Source organism: Mastigoproctus giganteus, chromosome 6 (assembly GCF_048544385.1).
Source record: "Mastigoproctus giganteus isolate SK-2022 chromosome 6, ASM4854438v1, whole genome shotgun sequence".
NCBI lineage: Eukaryota > Metazoa > Arthropoda > Arachnida > Uropygi > Thelyphonidae > Mastigoproctus > Mastigoproctus giganteus.
The window spans coordinates 19,698,528-19,720,317 of NC_143580.1; the positions used below are offsets into that span (position 1 = coordinate 19,698,528).

A 21,790-nucleotide genomic window follows, 5' to 3' on the forward strand; every position below is an offset into this window, starting at 1 on the left:
TCTTCAGTGGGGCAAAGAAAACATAGCTGATTTCAATCCTTCTAAAACTCGGTTCTGTCTTCTCGCAAAAAAAGCGACTTTGTTGACTCATCTCTAACATTCTCTGTCTCATACACGTAGAGTTTCTGCTGCATGCCTTTTCCACAGATACTTCCATTGGCACTGTTCTTCTGAATTGGCTTCTATAATTCCCGCTCTCTCTCTCTCTCTCTTTCAAAACAGCCGAACACATGCTGCCATCAACCAACATCCATTTACTGTTTAACTTCTAACTCACAGAACCACCTTTTCATCTTCCTCGTTTATTCATTCAACTGCCGTTTTCTGGAACAACAGTCCTTCATACGTATTTCCTGAAAATTACAGTCTACAGAAGTTATTATTATTAGCCACGTGGTGCAAGGAAGCACTAGGCTTTTGCTGCACCGGGCAAAAAAAATTGCTGAGTTACCCTGAGAGAGAGAGAGAGAGAGAGTTAGAAGTAGAAGGGAATCGCCAAGGAAGAGAAGAATGATATCCAGCTGAGGACTCTGGATTTGCCAAGCCCATGCTCACCAGATGTGAACACATGGGGTTCAAGTCTAATGTCAACAAGTATCTTCTTTCGTCTTCTCAACCTCCAACCCATGCACGGTACTAAGTACTATAGGTTCTAATACCCCTCGTGTTTGGGGTTTTCATTTAAAAAAATGTATATATATATATATATATATATATATACGAGGGGTTTCCAAAAATTAAGGAAACACATTCTTTTTTCTTAATAAGGGTAAAAAGGAATGAGATGAAACGCAGTGGACAGATACACCCGTTGATAACGTTCAAAAAGACTGCCAGTGCAGTGTTGCGGTACTGTCGCCTCAATCCAGTTGCAAAATGGCGGCTACAGTTCGAGTGTGGTCCAAAACAGGGGTTCATGAAGTTATTCGCTTTTTTGCATGCAAAATGGTCTTCATCAAGTGACATTCACCGTGAACTGGTTGCTGTGTATGGTGAAAAGGTGATGACAAAGAAGCAGGTATGTTTTTGTTGCAATGAATTTAAAGTGGGCTGTGTTTACATCGAAGTTCAACAACCGGCGGAGGCCTGAGGTCATGGCTAGAGTCTTCTGGGATCGTCAAGGCGTTCTCTTGGTGGATTTCTTGCGGAAAGGAAGAACAATCAATGCACAGTTTTACTATGAAACGTTGGAAAAATTGAAAGCCAACATTCAGAGCAAACGACCAGGACTTCTGAGAAGCGGCGTGATTTTGTTGCACGACAACGCAGCTCCACACACTGCCCACACCACTCGTGAGTGATTGCACCGCCATCGTTGGAAAATTCTGTCAAATCCCCCCTGCAGACCAGACTTAGCGCCTTCAGATTTCCATTTGTTCGGCCCTCTAACAGGTCTGTAATTACTTGTGTCGCCCTTAAATTCTCCTTTGTGAATTGTGGTCACATTTGCACTTCTCCAGTCCATGAGTACCTACCTGAGTCTAAGGAAGCTCTCATAATTATGGCTAAGGTTTGATTACTTCCTTTGCTCTGTGCTTTAATATAACTGGATAGATCCCATCCACCCCAGGTGCCTTTCTTATGTTTATCTTCAACAATTTCTCTTCCAAGTTGCTCTCAGTTATTACAAAATCATCTACTTCACTGCCAGAGTTTAATTCACCTCTGGCATTCCCCTTCCTGAATAACTCCTCATGTGTGAATGTAGATGCAAAATACTCATTTAGTTCGATAGCTACCGGAGCAGGATCATCAACAGTTGAACCAGTCTGATTCGTCCCCTTCCTTCTAGAGTTTACATAAGTAAAGAACTCTTTGCTGGTTTTCTTTGCATCCTTTGCCAAAGATTTCTCGTAATCTGCCTTTGCCTGCCTAACCTCCTTTGTGACTTGGTTACAGACCAGCTTATATCTATTATAGGCTTCCATGTCGCCCATTAATTTATATATATCCCATGTCTTCCCTGCCACATGTCTCATTAGTTCATCTGACATATTTAGGCCTAAACCTCGAACAGTATTTCTTAGTTGGTTTGAAAAGCCTAGTAGCTTCCAAGATTAATTCTTTGAATGCTTCCCATTTTGAATTTGCTGTTGGTTACATCATTATTATTATTATTATTATTATTATTATTATTAGCTATATGGTGCAAGGAAGCCTGAGGCTTATGCTGCACCAGCCAAAAAAAAAAAATCCCAAATTACCCTATTACCCTGAGAGAGAGAGAGAGAGAGAGAGAGAGAGAGAGAGAGAGAGAGAGAGAGAGAGAGAGAGAGAGAGAGAGAGTAGAAGGGAATCACCAAGAAAGAGAAGAATGATGATATCCAGCTCAGGACCCTGGGTGTGCCAAGCCCATACTCACCAGATGTGAGCCCCCGGGGTTAATCATCAGTTGGTCCCACCGTATAGAATTTAAATACTGTCTCAGACCACCGTAGTCGCCTTTACCAAAGCAAAAACTCTTCCCTTTACCCCTGATGGTTGTTACCTCTTTGAGTGAATCCCACTTCAGCACTCTGTGATCACTGCCACCTAGTGGTTCCTTTATCTGCAGATTCTTAGTGCATGAAGAATCATCACTGTTAATCAGATCAAGAGTATTACTCCCTCTAGTTGCCTCCAACATGCTGATGTAGAAAACAATCATCCAGAAAAGCCTTGCTAGTGTGTGAATGAACAACCCACAAATTCCAGTCAATATCTGGGAAATTAAAATCCTCCATTATAAGACTCATTTATTTACTGGCCCACTCTCTTTTCCTGTCCAGTTTCTTCTTATACTCGTCAGAGTCATTAGGCCTAAAACACGCTCCTACTGTCAATTTTGATCTAACAATGCTTATGTCTCACCAAACTCACTCGGCACTGCACTGTCCAGCGATGTCAACTGGATTCACTTCCTTGGATTTTATGTGTTTCTTAATTAATAGCATAACCCCTCCTCCCTTCCTATCCTATCTGTACACATTGTACTCCCCAAATTCCAGTTCTGCATTCCTTATATCTATGTGACACCACGTCTCTGATAGCCCAACAATATCTGCCTTTGATGTTTTGAGTAATACCTCAAATTCATCAAATTTATTTACCAAACTCCTAGCATTGGCGTACATACAAGCACCTGTTCCTATTCTAGTTACCCTAACACAACCCATGTGTTCACTTGTACCGCAATGACTCCCAGCAGTCTGTGAAATACCCTGCATCTTGTTTTCCAGGCTGCTGCTCATTCCAATAGAAGCAGTGCAAGAATCACTTTCACCACTGCCAGTGGCTACCGTTAAGCCATTAGTCCTTGTATCCGTCCAAGCTAGCAGTTTTCCGACCCACCTAATGCTGCTTCGATAGCATCAGCAAATATTCTTGTTGCATTTAATTATTCGGGTGGCTTAAAAATAATAGTTGTTTTTTTTTTTTTTTTTACACCAGTGTAATATACCATTATAGTAGTTAAAAAAAGTTTACATGCCATTTTTTACAATAATATTAAATTGTATTTATATCCAGTATTATATTTTGTCAATAGTAGCCGCTAGTGTCTGTGTACTAGGCACGCTGTGGTACTAGTGTTATTTGCGTTATGAATAGACGTTCCAAAATTTGGCTGTAGATTAATTAGTGTTAAAAAATCCTTTGATTTTATTAGCGCAGGTGAGGGATGGCAGCTTTATAAATATTAAAGAGAAACTCCTTTCTTTTGCGATTTTTTTTAAAATTCAGTTTAAGGAACACTTATTGGCAGCTATAGGCCTGCTAAATGAGTACGCCTATAGATATTGAAACGCACCTTAATATATGATTTATAGGTTTAATCTTAAATAAGTATACCTGTTTCATTTATTATAGCAAAACTAAAGCTGAACAGCGAATTATTTATTTTATTACATGATGGCTGTCGAGAGAGGCAGCACGAATTCCGCGGGGTAGTACGAAATCAGCTCACAGGAACGTTTTTTTGTCAGATTTTAACCCATGTCAGCTAAGACATGGGTTAAAATCTTGTCTCAACGGGATACATTTTTATGGTCCTTTTCACAACATGGACGAGTTAGTGTGTCTCAGGTTTTTTCATTCCGCGAAACTGGCAAATAAACATAGAATACCCAGTTACAGATACTTCTGATTCCTTACGGCCTTTTGTTGCTTTGGCGAAAATTAAGAGCAACCTACTCAACCAGATTTTTTCATTTAATCAATGAATAGCAGTGTTTCATTTAAGGGTTTGCTTTTTTTTTAAATAAGTGTGCACACGATTGTGATAGGTCTCTACACTACTATTCCCTTCTGAGGGAATGTACATTGAAGGTAAAGTTCAAGTCTTACTAAAATATTATTGATTCATGGAAGCAAAGTTCCTGTTGTAAACTGGGATTAAGTAAATAGCAAATTTACTTAATCTCAGTTTGTTTCCCATAGTAACAAAGCTGGGAAATCATCCCCGTCAAATAAAGCAACTGGCTTTTGACAAATAAATAAATAAACAGACAAACAAGAAAAGTTGGTACATCCAGTATATTGAAACAATAATTTGTACCTACTAAATTACTTTTCACACCAAAACCAGATAGCCTGTTTTTGTAAGTAAATAACTATTATTAGCAGGATTCATGATTACTTTTAGTAATTTATATTAAGCTAAAATGTAATACTAGTACCTAAAGACCCTGCTTAAAGATTCTCAGAATAATATAAATAAATGTTGAATGATGGCTGAATATTAATTACACTTTGGGTTTTGTCTCGCAATTATTATTAATTGTCATTGTGTTATAATTTGTAACATACTTCGAACACTAACCATGCTGAACAGTTGATGTTTAGAATTTGGTGTAGCAAGTCATCCAAAGTTATTTAAGTTAGTTCAGTTAAGTTTAGGCCATTTATATATTCCTGTTAAATTTAGAAAGAATCACGTGTTGTTTGTACATACATTCATACAGGATGTTTCTAAATTATCACTTTCTGCTCTCAATTCATCTATCATAGTTTTTCTTGACCTACCTCTGGGCCTTTTCCTGTTAGCTTATCTATCCACTACATCCTTCATCAACCTTTCATCTTGCAACATGTGTCCAATCCAATTTTTCTTCATCCTTCTGATAATATCAGTCAAAAATGTCTTCTCACACGCCCCTCTCAAAATTTTCTTATTATTTCTCACTTTATGACGCCTCTTATCTTTTCCATCCTCCTCCATACCCACATCTCAAAACTTTACAGATTTTTAATATCTTCCATTTTCAGTGTCCATGTCTCTGCTCCATAAATTACCACATTCCATACTAGACATCTTACCAATATTTTCCTTAAAAAAAACAATCCCTAATTTCCTGCATAACATTCTACTTTGTTTCTCTTTTTTTCAGCAAGTGCTAATCTTATTCAGAAATGGAGCAAGCATTTGTGGCACCTGAGGCAAAATCTTGTCACGGCACCTAATTCCTATTGTGTCTTAACATGCATATATATGCAGTAGTAACATCTGTAGCAAGTGCCTCACTTGCACACCCTTAGCACCAGGCCTGTTCTTCCTCTACTCCTCCTCCTTTCTTCTTCCACCATTTGGTTTACCACATCTTTCTCTTCCCACTTTGTTTCCCAGAACCTTTGTTTTCTCAATGTTTATTCTCATCTCAAGCCTGTATACCAATTTCTTCAATCCTTCCTCAGAATCTGCCACCATCTGCAAATCTAATACTCTCAATAACCTTTACTCCATCTTCACTCTTACAGTTCTCCTTCATCCATGTTTCCTCTATGAAATGTCTCGTTTAACTATTTCTTCTATATATGTATATATTAAATAAAGTTTGGGACAGATAACACTCCTGTGTCTCGCACCTCTTCTTATCACTACACTTTTTCAGTGTCACCTTGTCCTACCCTATTACTTTTTGTCCTTAATATGATCTGCTATTTATTCTTCTGTCCTTTCCAATATATTCATTAATTTAACTGAAAGTCCAATCAAAATATATAAAACATACACATTCATCTTTCATATTTGTTCACTTCTTGATATCTTTCTGTCAACATTCTCATCACACCTGTTGTAATTTACATCCTTTTCCTTCCTCCTCCTCCTCCTGTTTAATATTCTACACATTATCTTGCTGCATGTGGTACCAAATTTATAGTACTTGAAAAAAAAAAAAAAAAAAAAAAGAGTCCTATAAATGTGTTCAATTCTGAATGGTTAATGTGCTATGGCCATTTTAATTTTTAAAAATGGTTATGGAGTTTTGAATAAAAAAAAAATAATAAAAGTAAGGAAACACATGCCCTAAAATGTTTTTTTTTCATACTAAGCATATTCAATTATCATCCCATTGCACTTACTTCTACTCTTTCTAAAGTAATGGAGAAATCTATTAACTGCCAACTCTTAAATTACGAATCTAGAAACCTTCCATTTGATCAATGATTGCCACTATGGATTCCATCAGTGTCAATCCCCTGGTGATATTCTGGCTTGTGTTACCCATCTATGAACAAATTCAGCAGAAAAGTTTGGTGAAACTCATGCAGTTGCTCTTGACTTTTCAAAGGCTTTTGATTATGTTTGGCATAAAGATCTTCTAAATAAGCTTCCATCTTATGGTTTGCCAACTGTGTTTTGTAACTGGGTATTTAGTTTTCTCTTTGACTGCTCACTGCAGGCAATGATAGATAGCTGTCTGCCTTCTAACTTTTCCACTAATGCTGGTGTTCCTCAAGGTTCAGTTCTTTCTCCAACTTTTCCTCTTGTATATTAATGTTCTTCTCCCATTGACCAGAAATCCTAACCATAGTTTTGCTGATGAAAGCCTGATGATGATGCTGATCTCCAGATAATTCTCCAGTGGGGCAAGGATAACTTAGTTGACTTCAATCCTTCTAAAACTCAGTCCTGTCTTATATCCTGCAAAAAGGATCTTTCTGCTCCTGCACTTATATTTGATGATACTCCAATTTTTAGGCAAGATCATATATCTCTATTTGGGATTACCCTGACTTTTAATCTCTTGTGGCATAAGCACATTACTAATATTGCTTTCTCTGCATCTAAAAAATGGGTTTTCTCCTTTGCTCTCATCATTACTTTTCTTCCAAGCAGCTGTTTGCTCTGTACAAATTGCAAATCAGCCCTACCATGGAATATTGTTCCTGCATCTGGAGTGGGGTTCATTTAAAAGAGGCCAGTTAGATTAATTAATGATTCATCTCTAACAAAGTCTCTTTGTTAGAGATGAATTTGTTTCTGCTTCATGCCTTTTCTATAGATACTTCTATGAGCACTATTCCTCTGAATTTGCTTCTATAATTCCTACTCTCTCTTCCAAACATGTGCCACAACCAGTCAACATCCTTTTACTGTCCAACTTCAAGTTCACAGAACTAACTTTTTGTCTTGATTTATTCATTCAACTTCTGTTTTCTGGAACAACGTTCCTTCATATGTATTTCCTGAAAATGACAATCTACAGAAATTCAAGTCTAAATATCAACAAGTATCTTCTTTCATCTTCTCAACCTTCAACCCATGCACTGTAATAATTACTATAGGTTTTAATACCTCTAGTGCTTGGGGTTCTCATAAAAAATTATATATATGTAACATATTCTTTTCTTTTTGTTATTTTGTATCATTAGAAACATTGGGTATTTTTAGAATTCAAATAATCATATCTCTTTAACTGTTCAGAATTGAATAGGTTCATATGAACTCTTTTCTGCTTGTTTTGTCTTAGGACTGTCTCTGTAATTTTGTCAGTTTAATTTAGAAATTCTCTCCATACTTATTTGTATATACAGGGTGTCTCAGAAATACACGGCATAACTTCAGGAATGAGTTCCTCATATGTAGACAATAAAAATATTTTATATCAACATAGTTCTGGAAATGCTTGGTTCCCGAGTTATTAACCGGAATGTCTTATCTCCTGCAGGTGATTTCTTTCATCACAAGGTACTGACAGAATCTGGTGGTTTTCCATTCTGACCATGTACTCAAATCAGGAGCAAGCGGATATGCACTTTATGTATGGTTTGGCAGATGGCAATGCTCTGGAGGCTTGTCGTTTGTACCACAAAAGGTTCCCAGAACGAAGATATCCAGACAGGAAAACGTTTGAAGGTATCCATCGCCGCCTTTGTGAACGTGGGACCTTTACACCTTGTGCTGCCGACAGAGGACAACCAAGATCTACGACTCCTGAAGTAGAGGAGTGTACCAACTGCCTAGCCTCCATGCTCACCTGATTTAAACCCACTAGATTTCTTCTTGTGGGGCTTTTTAAAGTCATTGGTGTATTAGACTCCGGTAGCTGATGTGGAAACTCTCCGCAATCGAATTGTGGCAGGTTGTGAGACAATATATGATCTGCAACAAGATCTGGAAAGGTTGAGCAGATGGGCTGAGAGGTGGCAAATGAAGTTTAACATTGACAAATGTAAAGTACTACATATGGGAAACAGTAATCCCAGAGTAACATATCAACTTTGTGGTTGATATGTTATTCTCTACACTGACAGTGGTAGAGAATGAAAAGGACCTGGGGTAATTGTGCAGGCAGATATGAAGTTTTCTGAGCAGTGCAGACAGGCTGCAATAGTAGCTCATGGTGTCTTGTCGATGATATACAGGAATTTTTCTAGCAAGGATAAGGAAGCGATTATTCCCTTGTATAAGGCAATGGTCAGGCCACACCTTGAGTACTGTATACAGGTCTGGAGGCCTCATTTCAAGGATGTAGAGCTGCTGGAATGAGTACAGAGAAGGGCAACAAGATTAGTGAATGGAACAAAGAGTTGCTCTTACAAAGAAAGGCTTAAGTTTTGCAAATTAGTGTCTGGAGACTAGGCACCGGCAAGGTGATCTGATAGAGGTGTATAAAGCCTTGAATGGTTTGAGCATGCTACCCTCAGAACAAATATTTTTCATTAAAAAGTACCTATTATTTAAAAATCCACTGGAGAAGGCCTAACTATAATAATTAATAAAATAATTTTTATTTTCAGCCATGTCAACGAAAAAACAAAAATGCGCTTTTAATGACAGCTATATGCAGTTTATGTGCATATAATTAAAAAGATGTGAACACTAATGTTGTCCCAGATTTTCTTCTCTGGAACATGTTTTGTTCCAAAAGTATATGGTCACCCTAGTAATAAAGAGATCATCCAAGCATTAGGGATCTTGCACTGCTGTTAGGGTTTTGCCATTGTTCATATTGTAGGTTAGGGGCATGTGTGTACCGGTGCCTCCGTAGCCAGGTGGGCAGGAGCAGTAGTGCGTAGCACACGCTTCTTGATCAGACCGGGGTTCGAGCCCGGTCTGATCATCAAATACAAAGGATGCAGAAAGGTCAGGAAATGACCACCGCATATCCCCAGAGCAATATGGCCTTAGTTGCTAATGCTCCTAAAAACCAAATAACCACAACAACGGCATGTGTGTATATATATTGTTGGATATTTAATTTAATTAATTTTGTTAGGACAGCTTTATACTTCCAAATTGGTACTTTATCAACATGGGTGTGAAGAAATACAAAAACTTTAACAAATTGTATGCAAATCTAAAAACAATACTCATTGCAGTAACATACTTTTTTTTCTGCTTTTATTGATTACCTAATTTGAAAGAACTGATTAACGCAATTAATTTTGCCATGTTTAGTTAATATATGCTGTACAAATGAAAAAAAATATAAAGAGAAAATGTAGTTTAATATATTGTAAAATAATCACATTAATATATTTGAGGAATAATTAAGCAGTATTGCAGTAAAATAAATTAGGAGCCAAAGGCTTTTCTCAGTAATAATTATTGAGATTCTTTCTGCCATAATCATACTTTTATCAATAAAAATCTTTACATGTTAAATTTACATTAAATTCAGAACATAATGGCATTAATCGTTTTTACCTCCAGAAAGTTTCATCCATGTGACCAGTGAACATTGACAGGCTGGGGTTGCATTCTAAACACACATTAATTAATGGGTGTTTATGTTTTTCTTCAGTGCATATATTTCAGGAAAATAAATTTTCCAAGAAAATATAAATAGTTTTTAATGTGATAGCCAATTAATAATAATAGAATTATAGATTTTTATCAAATATAACCCTTCTAAAATAAAATTTTTAAGCAAAGAAAACTGGCTAAATATTTTCAATTTGAAATTCCATGTCAGTAATTTTTTAAGCATATTTGGTACCATCTCCCAAACTTGAAGAAGTTTGGGTTCAAGTCCTGTTGATGACTGGAGGAATTTCTCAAGGCCTCTTCAGTTGAGGCTAATTAGCCAATCTCAGGCAGGAGGAGTTGGGTTTTGCCTGTGAATTATCCCAGGTTTTTCAGCCTACATAGCATGCAAGTCAGCCCATGAATACACATACGTGTACAGATAATACACAATGCTACCATATGTTATAAGCATCCATTCCATAAATTTGAATTTATTGAATGGGTTCAGCCCATTTTTCTAGGTACATATTCAAAAGTCATTTTATACATATGAAATATTTCTTCTTTAGATGATAATTTCTTGATCCTAAATTTGCGATCAGTTTATTTTGCAAGCACTTACGGAAACAAATTTTTCTTCAGTGCATAATCTAATCATTTTGATTGTTCAATGCACATAACTCATGTCCTCTGTTGTGCAATTTTCAGACTATTGTTTTTAATTTATTATTGAATATTCCAAGTACAAGATTCATAAGATGGGAATATTCTTCATTTAATGGTAATTCAAAAAACTTTACAATAAATTTCGGCAGTTTTTTTCTGCAATCACAACGAATCACAAAAAAAAAAAAAAAATGCCTTCGATACTTTGAAAATGTTTCAATCCTTGATCAAAGGCATAAAATAAATTTAATCTAGAGTTTTTGAATGTGTCAGTAACTTGTTATACATTGTCTTCTGAAGAACAAAATTTTCAACAGTATAAAGTTTGATGAAATTAAAATAACATTGCATCCTTGAGCAAGATCAGTGGAGATTGCAAGGCAAATTATCTGCCCACTGTCCATGTGGAATTCTACCTTTTAGTCCATAGGAGAGTCTGTGCAGGATGGCACAGCAGGTAAACTCAATCTGCACCACTAAGACCACTTATAGATGGTAGAGAAGGAAGGGAAATATGTGCTCTGCTGTCACCCTAATTTTCATAGAATCGGCTCTTGGTGAGGTGAGATGGTGTGCATAACTTGGTGAACTTATATGCATAAATTGATTTTCCTACAGTATAAAAATGCGAATGCCTTTTATGAAGTCATGAGGGATTTTCGAAAAGCAAGGTAACACATTGCAAAGCAAGGTAACAAGATAGATCCATTAATAACATTCAAAAAGACCGCCAGTGCAGTGTTGCAGTACTGTCGCCTCACAACAGCAAATTCCAGTTGCAAAATGGCGGTTACTGTGCGAGTGTGATCCAAAATAGGTGTTCGTGAAGTTATTCGCTTTTTGAAAGCGAAAGGGTCTTCACCAAGTGACATTCACCATGAACTGGTTGCTGTGTATGGCGAAAAGGTGATGACAAAGAGGCAGGTTTGTTTTTGGTGCAATGAATTTAAACCAGGCCGTGTTGACATTGAAGATCAACATCGGGTGGGCAGGCTTCATTGAGCAAGACAGAAGACAACATTTTGCACATTAAGGGTGTCATTTTTGAAAACAGGCAAGTGAAACTGCATGAAATTGCACAAATTAGTGAACATGAGTAAGTCGACTGTTCACGAAATTTTTCATGATGTCCTTGGCTTTCAAAAGGTGTGCTGCCACTGGGTGCCTCAACAGTTGTTAGAGGAAGACAAAGCAAAACACATGGGGATGTGTCTGGAGAACCTGTTGCGATACAGTGACGAAGGAGAGGATTTTCTCGCTCGCATAGTCACAGCAAACGAAACGTGAGTTCGTCACTTTACCCCGAGAGCAAACAAGACTCCATGACCTGAAAACATCCACAATCTCCTGTGCGCAAAAAATTCAAAACTGTTCCCGGTGTCCGAAAAGTCATGGCCACAGTGTTCTGGGATCGCCAAGGTGTTCTGTTGGTGGATTTCTTGCTGAAGGGAGGAACAATCAGTGCACAGCTTTACTGTGCAACGTTGGAAAAACTGAAAGCCAACATTCGATACAAACGACCAGGACTCCTGACAAGCGCCGTGATTTTGTTCCATGACAACGCAACTCCACACACTCCCCACACCACTCGTGAGTGGTGGTTGCGCCGTAATCGTTGGGAAACTCTGTCGCATCCCCTTACAGCTCTGACAGCGCCTTCAGACTTCCATTTGTTCAGCACTCTGAAAAACGCCTTTCAGGAAAGCATTTCACCACGGATGAGGAAGTTCATCAGGCAGTGCAATGTTGGTAACTGCGTGTGGGCATGAACTTCTTCAGTACTAATATTGATAAACTGATCCATCGTTTGGACAAGTGCATCAGTAAAACTGGAGACTTTGTGGAGAAGTAGTGCATGTTCACTTATTTCTTGGTGTGTAATTTCAACTTCGTATGATTAAACATCATTGAGAGGAAAAATGTGTTACCTTACTTTTCGGAAACCCCTCATATTTGATAGATTTAGTTTGAGACTGAAAATGAATTCCTACAAATGAAGATAGTAAAAGCTGCTGGATAAACCATTACCTTTAAAATTTTGGAAAATTGGGATATTTATACTCCCCAAAAAGAAATGTTTGGGACAACAGGATGTCTGGCTGCTATTCTTGCTTGGCCTTTTAGCCTGTAGGAGGGCTAAAAAGACGAAAAGAGCATCCTCCAGAACATAGAATATAGTAATTTTACACATTCTTTTCTGTTGAGGGCTTAACGATCCTTAATGATTAATGAGCTTAATAATTAATCGTTTGCAGTTCTTATTTTTTAGTATTGATTTATATATATTTTATGTGTGCCTTTAATATGATTTATTGTTGAAATTGATACATCATGGTCTGTGTTACTGTTAAAATCGACTCATCTGAACTAAGGTGCCAGCATACACCTCCATGCACGATCATTGCTGCAGAAAAGTGCACTCCTGCTAACAAGTACAACAGCATACTAAAAAAAATGAAACATTAAACAAATAATATTTGGTTTATCTACTGATAATCATTTAAGTCATATACAAGATATTGCCCATTTTGCAGCAATTTTTGTTCCATTCAGCCAAATAGAGACTGCTCAAAATTTTAATAGAGAAAATGTTGCTTTGGAAAGCATTGCAAGTTACTGCAAAGGAAACAGGATAGTTTTCTAGTAAAGTAAGAGCTTGGAGGCTGCTGATCAGTGTGATCCATATACAACCACCTCCATATTAAAAAAAAAAAAAAAAAAAACATTCTGAAATAACGTTAAGGAGTGAGAAAGATTATTTAAGCAATTTCCCATAAAATATCCATCCTGTCTATCTGTTCATTATAAATTACTCATTCACAATGGACAGATAAACAGGATGTATATTAAATGCCTCCCATTATATTTTGTTTGTAAAAGTGTCAAAAATAAATAAATAGTACCAAAAAAAAAATGGATTTTCTATTCTTTTAGCGTAATTTTCTGTGTAACCATTTACACCACTTCACAAAATCGCAAGGTTCTGTGGAACACACATTGGGAGATACTGAATTAGTCTGATATAAAATCTCTTCCACTTCTCTTAAACCACTTTATACAGATAATTAAAATATTCAGAATTAAAGTAGCATCAGTATTTAATAAGTTATAATTAATTTTTAACAGAATACTTTTTTGCTTTTCAGTTATCTTCTCCAGTTAATTTTTTAACACTGTGATATGTGAACTGATTGTTTATCTTTGTACAATATTCAAACTTTTTGCTCTAATGGTAAGTATTTTAAAATTAAAATTGGGTTAATTTAGTTTTAAATTTCTTAATCCTGGACTAAAACTTTTATTAATAATTAAATACCTTTGAATTAATACTTGTTCCTGAAGAATTCAACTTATGTCATTTCTCACTTCTGAATTATATCTGCATCTTCCTAAATTCCAGTGCTCCCGCTCTTTAACTGAGATAAAGATGTTGAATAACAAATGTACACATTTAGTAAAATTCACTTATATCCAGATCTCTGTATATTGCCCTAATTGTTTATTTGCTGTAACAAACATGCTTCCAATAGAAAAGCTCCCCTCACATACTATGAACACCTAATGTTCAGTTTCATCCAAATGATATTGCTTTTTTTTGTTTTTTCAGTGGCTTCCAACCATTTCACCATAAGTATTATGTTTTCTTCATAAATCCCATATTTTTTTAAAGATTCTGTGTCGATCTATTGGCTTTATTAACTAATTATTAGTTTTTTTCACTGTTGAAGCTTCAGATTTCATTGTGTAGTGAAAATAGAAAAGAAATTAAAATCATTTACAGATAAGCTGTAAATTGTATTACTATATTGAAGATAGTTCACAGACCTCATATACTACTTCCATGGAACCCCTGGGGTCTGCAGACTGTAAGTCGAAAACTGCTGGTTTAGAGAAAGTATCAATTATACTAAGTTGTTTTATAAAATGCTCAAATAATACAAAAGTGCAAAATCATTTTTATAGTAACCAGTTTGGGCCAAGCAAGGACTAACTGACAGCTGAATTTACCATTATAAATTTGTGTGTATTTCTTAAAATAAAAAGAAAATGTTAATTTTTATGTTTCGTTAGAGATTCACATTTATTTTTAATTATAGTATATTGCAAAAAAAAAGACCCACATATTCAGTTTTAAAAAAAAGTCTGCCATTTTTAGCAGTTAAAATATTGGTTTGGTAAATATACAGTGTGTAACATGAAAATGTTAGGCAAATGCGCATAATGCAGCAAAGGGTTATAATGGAAAAGAGCATAATGGAGAAACAGAAATACCCCAAAGGAACATTCAGCTATACAGATGTATTAAAAAATTTCAGTCATTTGTTGTAAAGAGTTTGAAAAGAAGGCAACCATTTTCTTGACATTTATTTTCTCAAGTTAAATACCACAGTACAGTACTATACCTAATATTACCATGTGCAGAAATTTATAATCAGTGGGATCAAGGTGTGCAGCATGGAATAGTGAATATTTATGTCCCTCATTACAGAGTAATGTCCAGACAGAATAGACTGGAGAGCACTCAGTTCAAATTCCTTCAGAAACTAGACGAATTCTTAAAGGCTTCTTCAGCCAGGGGCTGTAATTATCTGATCTCAGGTGGAAAGAGTAGGTTATCCCTGTGATTATTCCTGGCTTTTCAACCTGTACAACATACAAATCTATGAATACATACTTGTACGGCGCCTCCATAGCAGTGGGCAGGAGCAGCAGTGCGTAGCACACACTTCTTGATTAGACTGGGGTTCGAGTCCATAACCACCAGATATGGAGGATGCGGAAGGGTCAGGGAATGACCACTGCATATCCCCGGAGCAATATGGCCTTAGTTGCTAATGCTCCTAAAAACCAAACAACAACAACGCACTTGTACAGACAGTGCACACAATACAATATGGCTTTGGATGCCCTTGTGGGTAGCACAATTGGTAGGATTGCCACCCTGCCCATACCAGGTGGTAAAGATCAGAGTTTGAATCCCATCGATGTGGAGAGGAATTTTTATGAGTCTTTTTTGCTACATGGCTTAGTTAGTTGGTCCCAGGTGAGGGTGGCATGGTTTTTTATCCCAGCAACTCTGGTTTTTCATCGAGCAAAATAGAAATTCGACCTCAGAACATATGCAATTCATATGCAGTAAACACAGAGCAACATGGCCTTAGTCGCCAATGCTCCTAAAACCCAATAAGAACAATATGGCTTTGGATGCTAACCCCCTCTATAAATAATAATAAATGCATATTTACACTTGTTATTATTTATAGAGTGCATATTTACTGAAAAAAATTTTTACTACACATCTTTTTGAAAGTTTAGAATGAATTCAGGTATAGAACAGCTCAAGACAAATTTTTGAAAGATTTGAAAAACTATGAAAAAGATAAGATTCAAGACACTATTTAGAAGAAGCCACTGTATATTCTAGAGAGCTTTTTGGCTTATCTGAAGGAGACGGTGAATACTTACAAATACCTGCACTGAAATTTTTTTTTTAAATAAAATGTCCACAGATTATTTATGTTTTTAAATTCATCTTGTATATACCTGCTGATTATTTGTGCTTTTTCTCTGGGTATAAAAAAAAAAAAATAGTTATCTTTTTTCTTAAAGGTCCTATTATATTATATCCTTTAATAATTAAAAAAAAAGATGAAACCAACAAAAAAACCCCAGGGGCTCACATCTGGTGAGTGTGGGCATGGCACACCCACGGTCCTGAGCTGGATATCATCATTCTTCTCTTTCTTGGTGATTCCCTTCTACTTCTGACTCTTGTTCTCTCTCTCTCTCTCTCTCTCTCTCTCTCTCTCTCTCTCTCTCTCTCTCTCTCTCTCTCACTCTCTCTCTCTCACTCTCTCTCTCTCAGGGTACCTCAGAATTTTTTTTTTGTGGCTGATGCAGCAAAAGCCTCGGGCTTCCTTCCACCATATATATGGCTAATTATAATAATAATATTAATAGCAAATTATTTAAGAAACATATCTTATATTGTGTGATGTGAAAATTTTTGAATAGTATGCAAAAATAATTAGGTTTTAAAAATTTTTAAACAAAATATTTTTTAAAAACAAACCAAAAAATAATCAAATGATCAAAATCAAAGTATGTATTTTAAATAATCGGTTAGTATGTCAAACGTTTTTATCCATAAGTTATTCTGGGTTTTTCAGGCTCTACAAATGCATATTGACCTGTGAGCACATACTTTACAAATATAATACATGGTAAAGGTGAATTGAACTGGTCACTATGATCAAAATAGTCTGCACCAAAAATTAAAAAACAACTACCAACTAACCAACAAGTTATTTCATCCAAATTAAAATCTCACCCTCTTGCTCATATTTTCATAAATGACATCGATCGATGAAGGGATAGAGGGCGTGATGTCTAAATTTGCAGATGATGTAAAGATTGGTAGAGTAGTTAATGATCACTGCCAAGCAGAGCTTCAGAATAACCTAGATAGACTTCAGGGATGGTCAGAAAAATGGCAGATATGCTTTAATCGAGCAAAGTGTAAGGTGTTGAACCTGGGGAACAGTAACCCCAAAATAACTTATACACTTGGCGGAGTTGAACTAAAGCTGCTAGTGGAGTAAAGGGACTTGGGTATTACGATACAGTCAGACATGAAGTTCTCCGAGCATTGTAGATTGGTTGCAAGGAAGGCCCATGGTGTTCTATCGATGATTTATCGAACAATTGCTAGTAGAGATAAGGATGTCATAATCCCATTATATAAGGCTATTGTTAGACCACACTTGGAATGCTGTGTTCAAGTATAGAGACCGCACCTAAATAAAGATATTGTGCTTCTTGGAAGGGTACAAAGACGGGTGGCACCTCCATAACCAGGTGGGCAGGAGCAGCAGTGCATAGCACACGCTTCTTGATTAGACTGGGGTTCGAGCCCCTGACCACCAAATACTAGGATGCAGAAAGGTCAGGGAATGACCACCACATATCCCCCGGAGCAATATGGCCTTAGTTGCTAATGCTCCTAAAAACCAAAGAACAAATAAGCAAACAAAGACGGGTAACTCATCTGGTGAGATCAGAAAAAGGGCGTCTATATAAGGAAAGACTTTGAATATGTTTGTTGCGGAGCTTGGAAACTAGGCACCTTAGAGGAGACTTGAGGATTGAGATGTTTAAGGATTTAGAGGCTTGAGGTGTTTAAGGCTTCAGGAGGCATAAGCAAAATGAATGAGGACGAAATTTTTACGGTTATAAATTATTCTAAAACAAGATCTATAATTTAAAGTTATGGGAGGGAGATGTTTAGACTGAATTGCAGGAATTTGTATTTTAGCCAGTGAGTTATAAATTATTGGAATAAGTTACCTACATAGGTGGTAGAGGCTGACAGTTTGGGGAAATTCAAAGGTCAGCCAGATTTTTTTTACTTAATTACCTACGGGAGGAGAGAAACGCATAGGTTGTCTATTTCCTTTTCTCTTATTTTTTTTCTTCTTATTATTATTTTATTTTATTTTATTATTATTATTATTATTTATTTATTTTTTTTTTTGGGCTGGTGCAGTATAAGCCAGAGGCTTCCTTGCACCATGTGGCCATTACTAATACTATTTTCTGTCACTCTGTCAGTAAACATGACTGCTGATATCTAAAACATACACATATTGGAATGTCAGCTGTATACAAAGGTCAGCTGTAACATGAGTAAGCTTCATGAAATGTGAATTTAGTGTCACCCCTGAACCTGTCTTGCATGTACTGCATGCGCGTATGTACTGACTAGTAGTAATAGCATAGTGGCATGCAAAATTTGATATATTAATATCTAGTTTTTTGTAAAATAATAAGAGAAGTTTATCTCAGTAAGGCCTCCGTAAGGTCAGGAGTGGGAGTGCAGTAGCACACGCTCTTTGAGTAGACCGGGGTTCAAGCCCCTGATTGCTGAATACGGTCGATCTGCCAGCCCGCACTGGACCAGCGTGGCAGATTATGGTCCGTTTCCCTCAGCATGAATTGTTGAGGAGGCTTCCATCCTGCAGTGGGTTGATAATGGCTGCACTTTACTTTTACCTCAGTATAACACTTCTGTATGATACTGTTCAGCAATTAAAAAGAAAAAATCAAAAATCTTACATTACAGTAAAAAATAATTAAAAATCAATTGAGCACAATTGAAAATCAATCTAACGCAACTAAAAATTAATATAAATTAATTAAAAGAAATTAAACGAAAAAATTGCAAAATGGATTCAATTTTCAGGGTTCAATTTTTTTGTGAAATTTCTTTTAATTAATTTATTTATTTTTAATTGTGTTAGATCGATTTTTAATTGTGTTAATTTGATTTTTAATTGTGTTAAATTGATTTTTAATTATTTTTTACTGTAATGTAAGATTTTCTATTTTTTTCATTTTAATTGCTGGAGAGTATCATACGGAAGTGTTCTACGTGTTATATTGAGGTAAACTTCTCTTATTATTTTACAAATGTTGATATCAACGTAGAATGTATTGAGCATTACAGCTCTGGTTCATACTATCAAATTAATATCTAGTATACAGTCATCTAAAGTTTGAGAACCACTGATTTTAATAGTTCACTGCTTGAGGTGGTCTTTACAATATGTACATCTTTATTTAACTTGATCATTCAAAATATTTTTAACTGTAAATTGTATTGTTCTTTCTCACATTTATAATAAGTGAATATCATTTATAACCAATAGTTAATTTTCTTTTATTTAATAATATTTTTCTGTTATTTTCAGGCTATGATTATTAAAGATGTAACTTTGACTGAAAATTTACCTACAAATCTTTTGTTGGATAAACATCGTGACTACATAGCTTCTTATGGTTCCAAGAAAGATGACTATGTAATTTTTTATATAATCTTTTATTTGTGATTAATTTCAATTGTTTGAAAAAATACAATAAAAAATAATATTTTTAAGTTTTGTTGTTTTCATCCCTCAGAAAATGTAGTTGACATTAAACTGCACTTAAAAGTCTACTAATAAAATTCCTTTAGTCATTTATATACTTTTTCAGCAATTAAGATGGATCTAGGAATTTTTTTTTTTGCATTGCAAACTTAATTCTTTTTATCTCCTTCAAATTCAGTAATTGTTTTAATAAGGCTGTTCCATCTCATGTACATTGTTTCGTTGCACTCATGCATCTGAAATCTTTTCTCTAAATTTATTTGTTTTGGCTATTTGAACCTTTTGATGTCTTATATTGACAAAATATTTTATCATTGAGTTGTCAGGATTTACACTCATAGTGCTTAGTTACTCACTGGTGAAGACACATGGCAATATCTGAAACAGTCTCATTAATGGCATGGATTACAAATAAATAGCAACATACATTCTCTTTTGTGAATGTCGTTTGTTTGAAGTGCAAGACCGTGTTAACTTGTGGTTACCACAGCCTTGTGTCATTGTGACTTGCTTTGCAATATGAGGTTGACATTTTATAGTAAACATAATCTGAGTTACTTAAAAAATGAGGCTTTTGTTAATCCATTTACATTAATGATTTTGTTGCTGCATGTTAAAAATACTTTTTATGTGTGCACCTGTTATTTATTATTCTAATTTGACAAAATTTTTAAAATTTTAATTATTTTTATAATTAAATTTACATTTATAGACTTAATTAACTTATAGAAATATAAAAATGAAAACCAGTGCTCACATTCCACTATAATCCTTAAGCCTGTTTCAAAGCTGACCCTTTGATTAGACATGAAAAATGATGATGTAGATATGTTTTAAATTTTTAATTTTATGATGTCGAGTTTAAACATAATTTAATTGTTGAAACTATTTAGTTTTCCAACAAGCCATATAAACAGTATATAGAATGCACTGAAATGTTCATTGAAAAGGGATAAATACTTTCAATAGTATGAGCGGCATTCAATATATTATCTGCCTACTTATGAAGGAAATAAGATAGAAGCAAAAATCTTTTTATTTTTCAATGTCATTTCCCTGAACTTCAATACACTTGTTCCATTTTGTTGGCAATGCAGAAATAAAATTCTTTGTCCTGTCCATCAAAGAACACAGAAACAGCAGAAAAAGCTTCAGTCCATTATCATCAGCAAAGCATTGTCCACGTACATTTTTCTTGAGATGTCAAAACAGGAAGTAGTCACTGGGGGCCAGATCCAAACTGTAAGGTAGATGGATAAGTTCTGTAAAGTCACAGTCTCCCAATGCAGCAGCAGCACGTGACCGGTGCACTGCTATGTTGTTATGAATAAGCAGGAAAGTTTTCCACAGCGTTTTTCCTTTATGACATCCCTTAGGTTGTACAGTAAGGATGCTATGACTCCCCCGTGATAGTCTGCTTGTATTCCAAGTAGTGAATGTACAAAATTTCCTCAGCATCCCAAATAATGGTGGCCATAATCTTGCCAGCTGAAGGTTATGTCCCAATTTTTTTGGGTGGGGAGAACCCTTGTGTTTCCATTGCATTGATTCTTGCTTAGTCTAAGGATCTCAGTGATGAATCCATGTTTCATCATCTGTAACAATTTGAAAGTTTCAGAATTTCTTATGCCACAAGAGATGAAAGTTTCGAATCCCTTCCATAAAGCTCTAAATTCTCCTCACAACACCTGGTGCACTATGGCCATAGATGCCGATGCACCTAAAAAATTCCTAGACAAACAAACCTTACAGCACCATACTTCTGCATATGAATCAGAAATCTGGGAACCCACCTTGCACTGAGCTTATTCATCCCCAAATATTCATGGAAGATGGTTATAACTGTTTCCTCAGATATGTCACATTCCCTAGAGATTTGGGACACCTTTAAATGTCTGTCATTCAGTACAAGGGTGTAGAAAGCTTGGCACATTTCTGGAGTGGTCACTGTCACAGACCTTTCTGGATGTGGATCATCTTCAGTGGACTCTCTATCCCACTTGAATTGTTTTTACCAGAATTTCACATGGTACTCTGAAGGTGCACCGTTGCCATTCACAGCCACCACCCTTTCATAAATGGCCTTTGGCCCGTTTCTTTCTTTGGTAAGAAACTTGATGACTGAATGTTGCTCCAATTTCAGGAAATCCATAGTTTGATACAGGTGTCTTCCTTCTTTATGTTATAACAGACAACGTAAAAACATAGGGGTATCAAAATTAGTATGATTCTAGTTGAGATATGT

The 21,790-nt window shown here is 35.9% G+C and overlaps 1 protein-coding gene across 1 annotated transcript in view; it reads left to right on the forward strand.

Moving 5' to 3' along the window:
- Positions 1–3,545: 3,545 nt before the first annotated feature.
- RabGGTb (geranylgeranyl transferase type-2 subunit beta) overlaps positions 3,546–21,790 on the forward strand; it is a 55,821-nt gene continuing 37,576 nt past the window's right edge. The window contains exons 1-3 of the mRNA XM_090375001.1: positions 3,546–3,651; positions 13,765–13,850; positions 19,369–19,476. Coding sequence (XP_090231127.1) covers positions 13,848–13,850; positions 19,369–19,476 — 111 coding nt within the window. The 5' untranslated portion in view covers positions 3,546–3,651; positions 13,765–13,847. The remainder of the gene's footprint in view (positions 3,652–13,764; positions 13,851–19,368; positions 19,477–21,790) is intronic.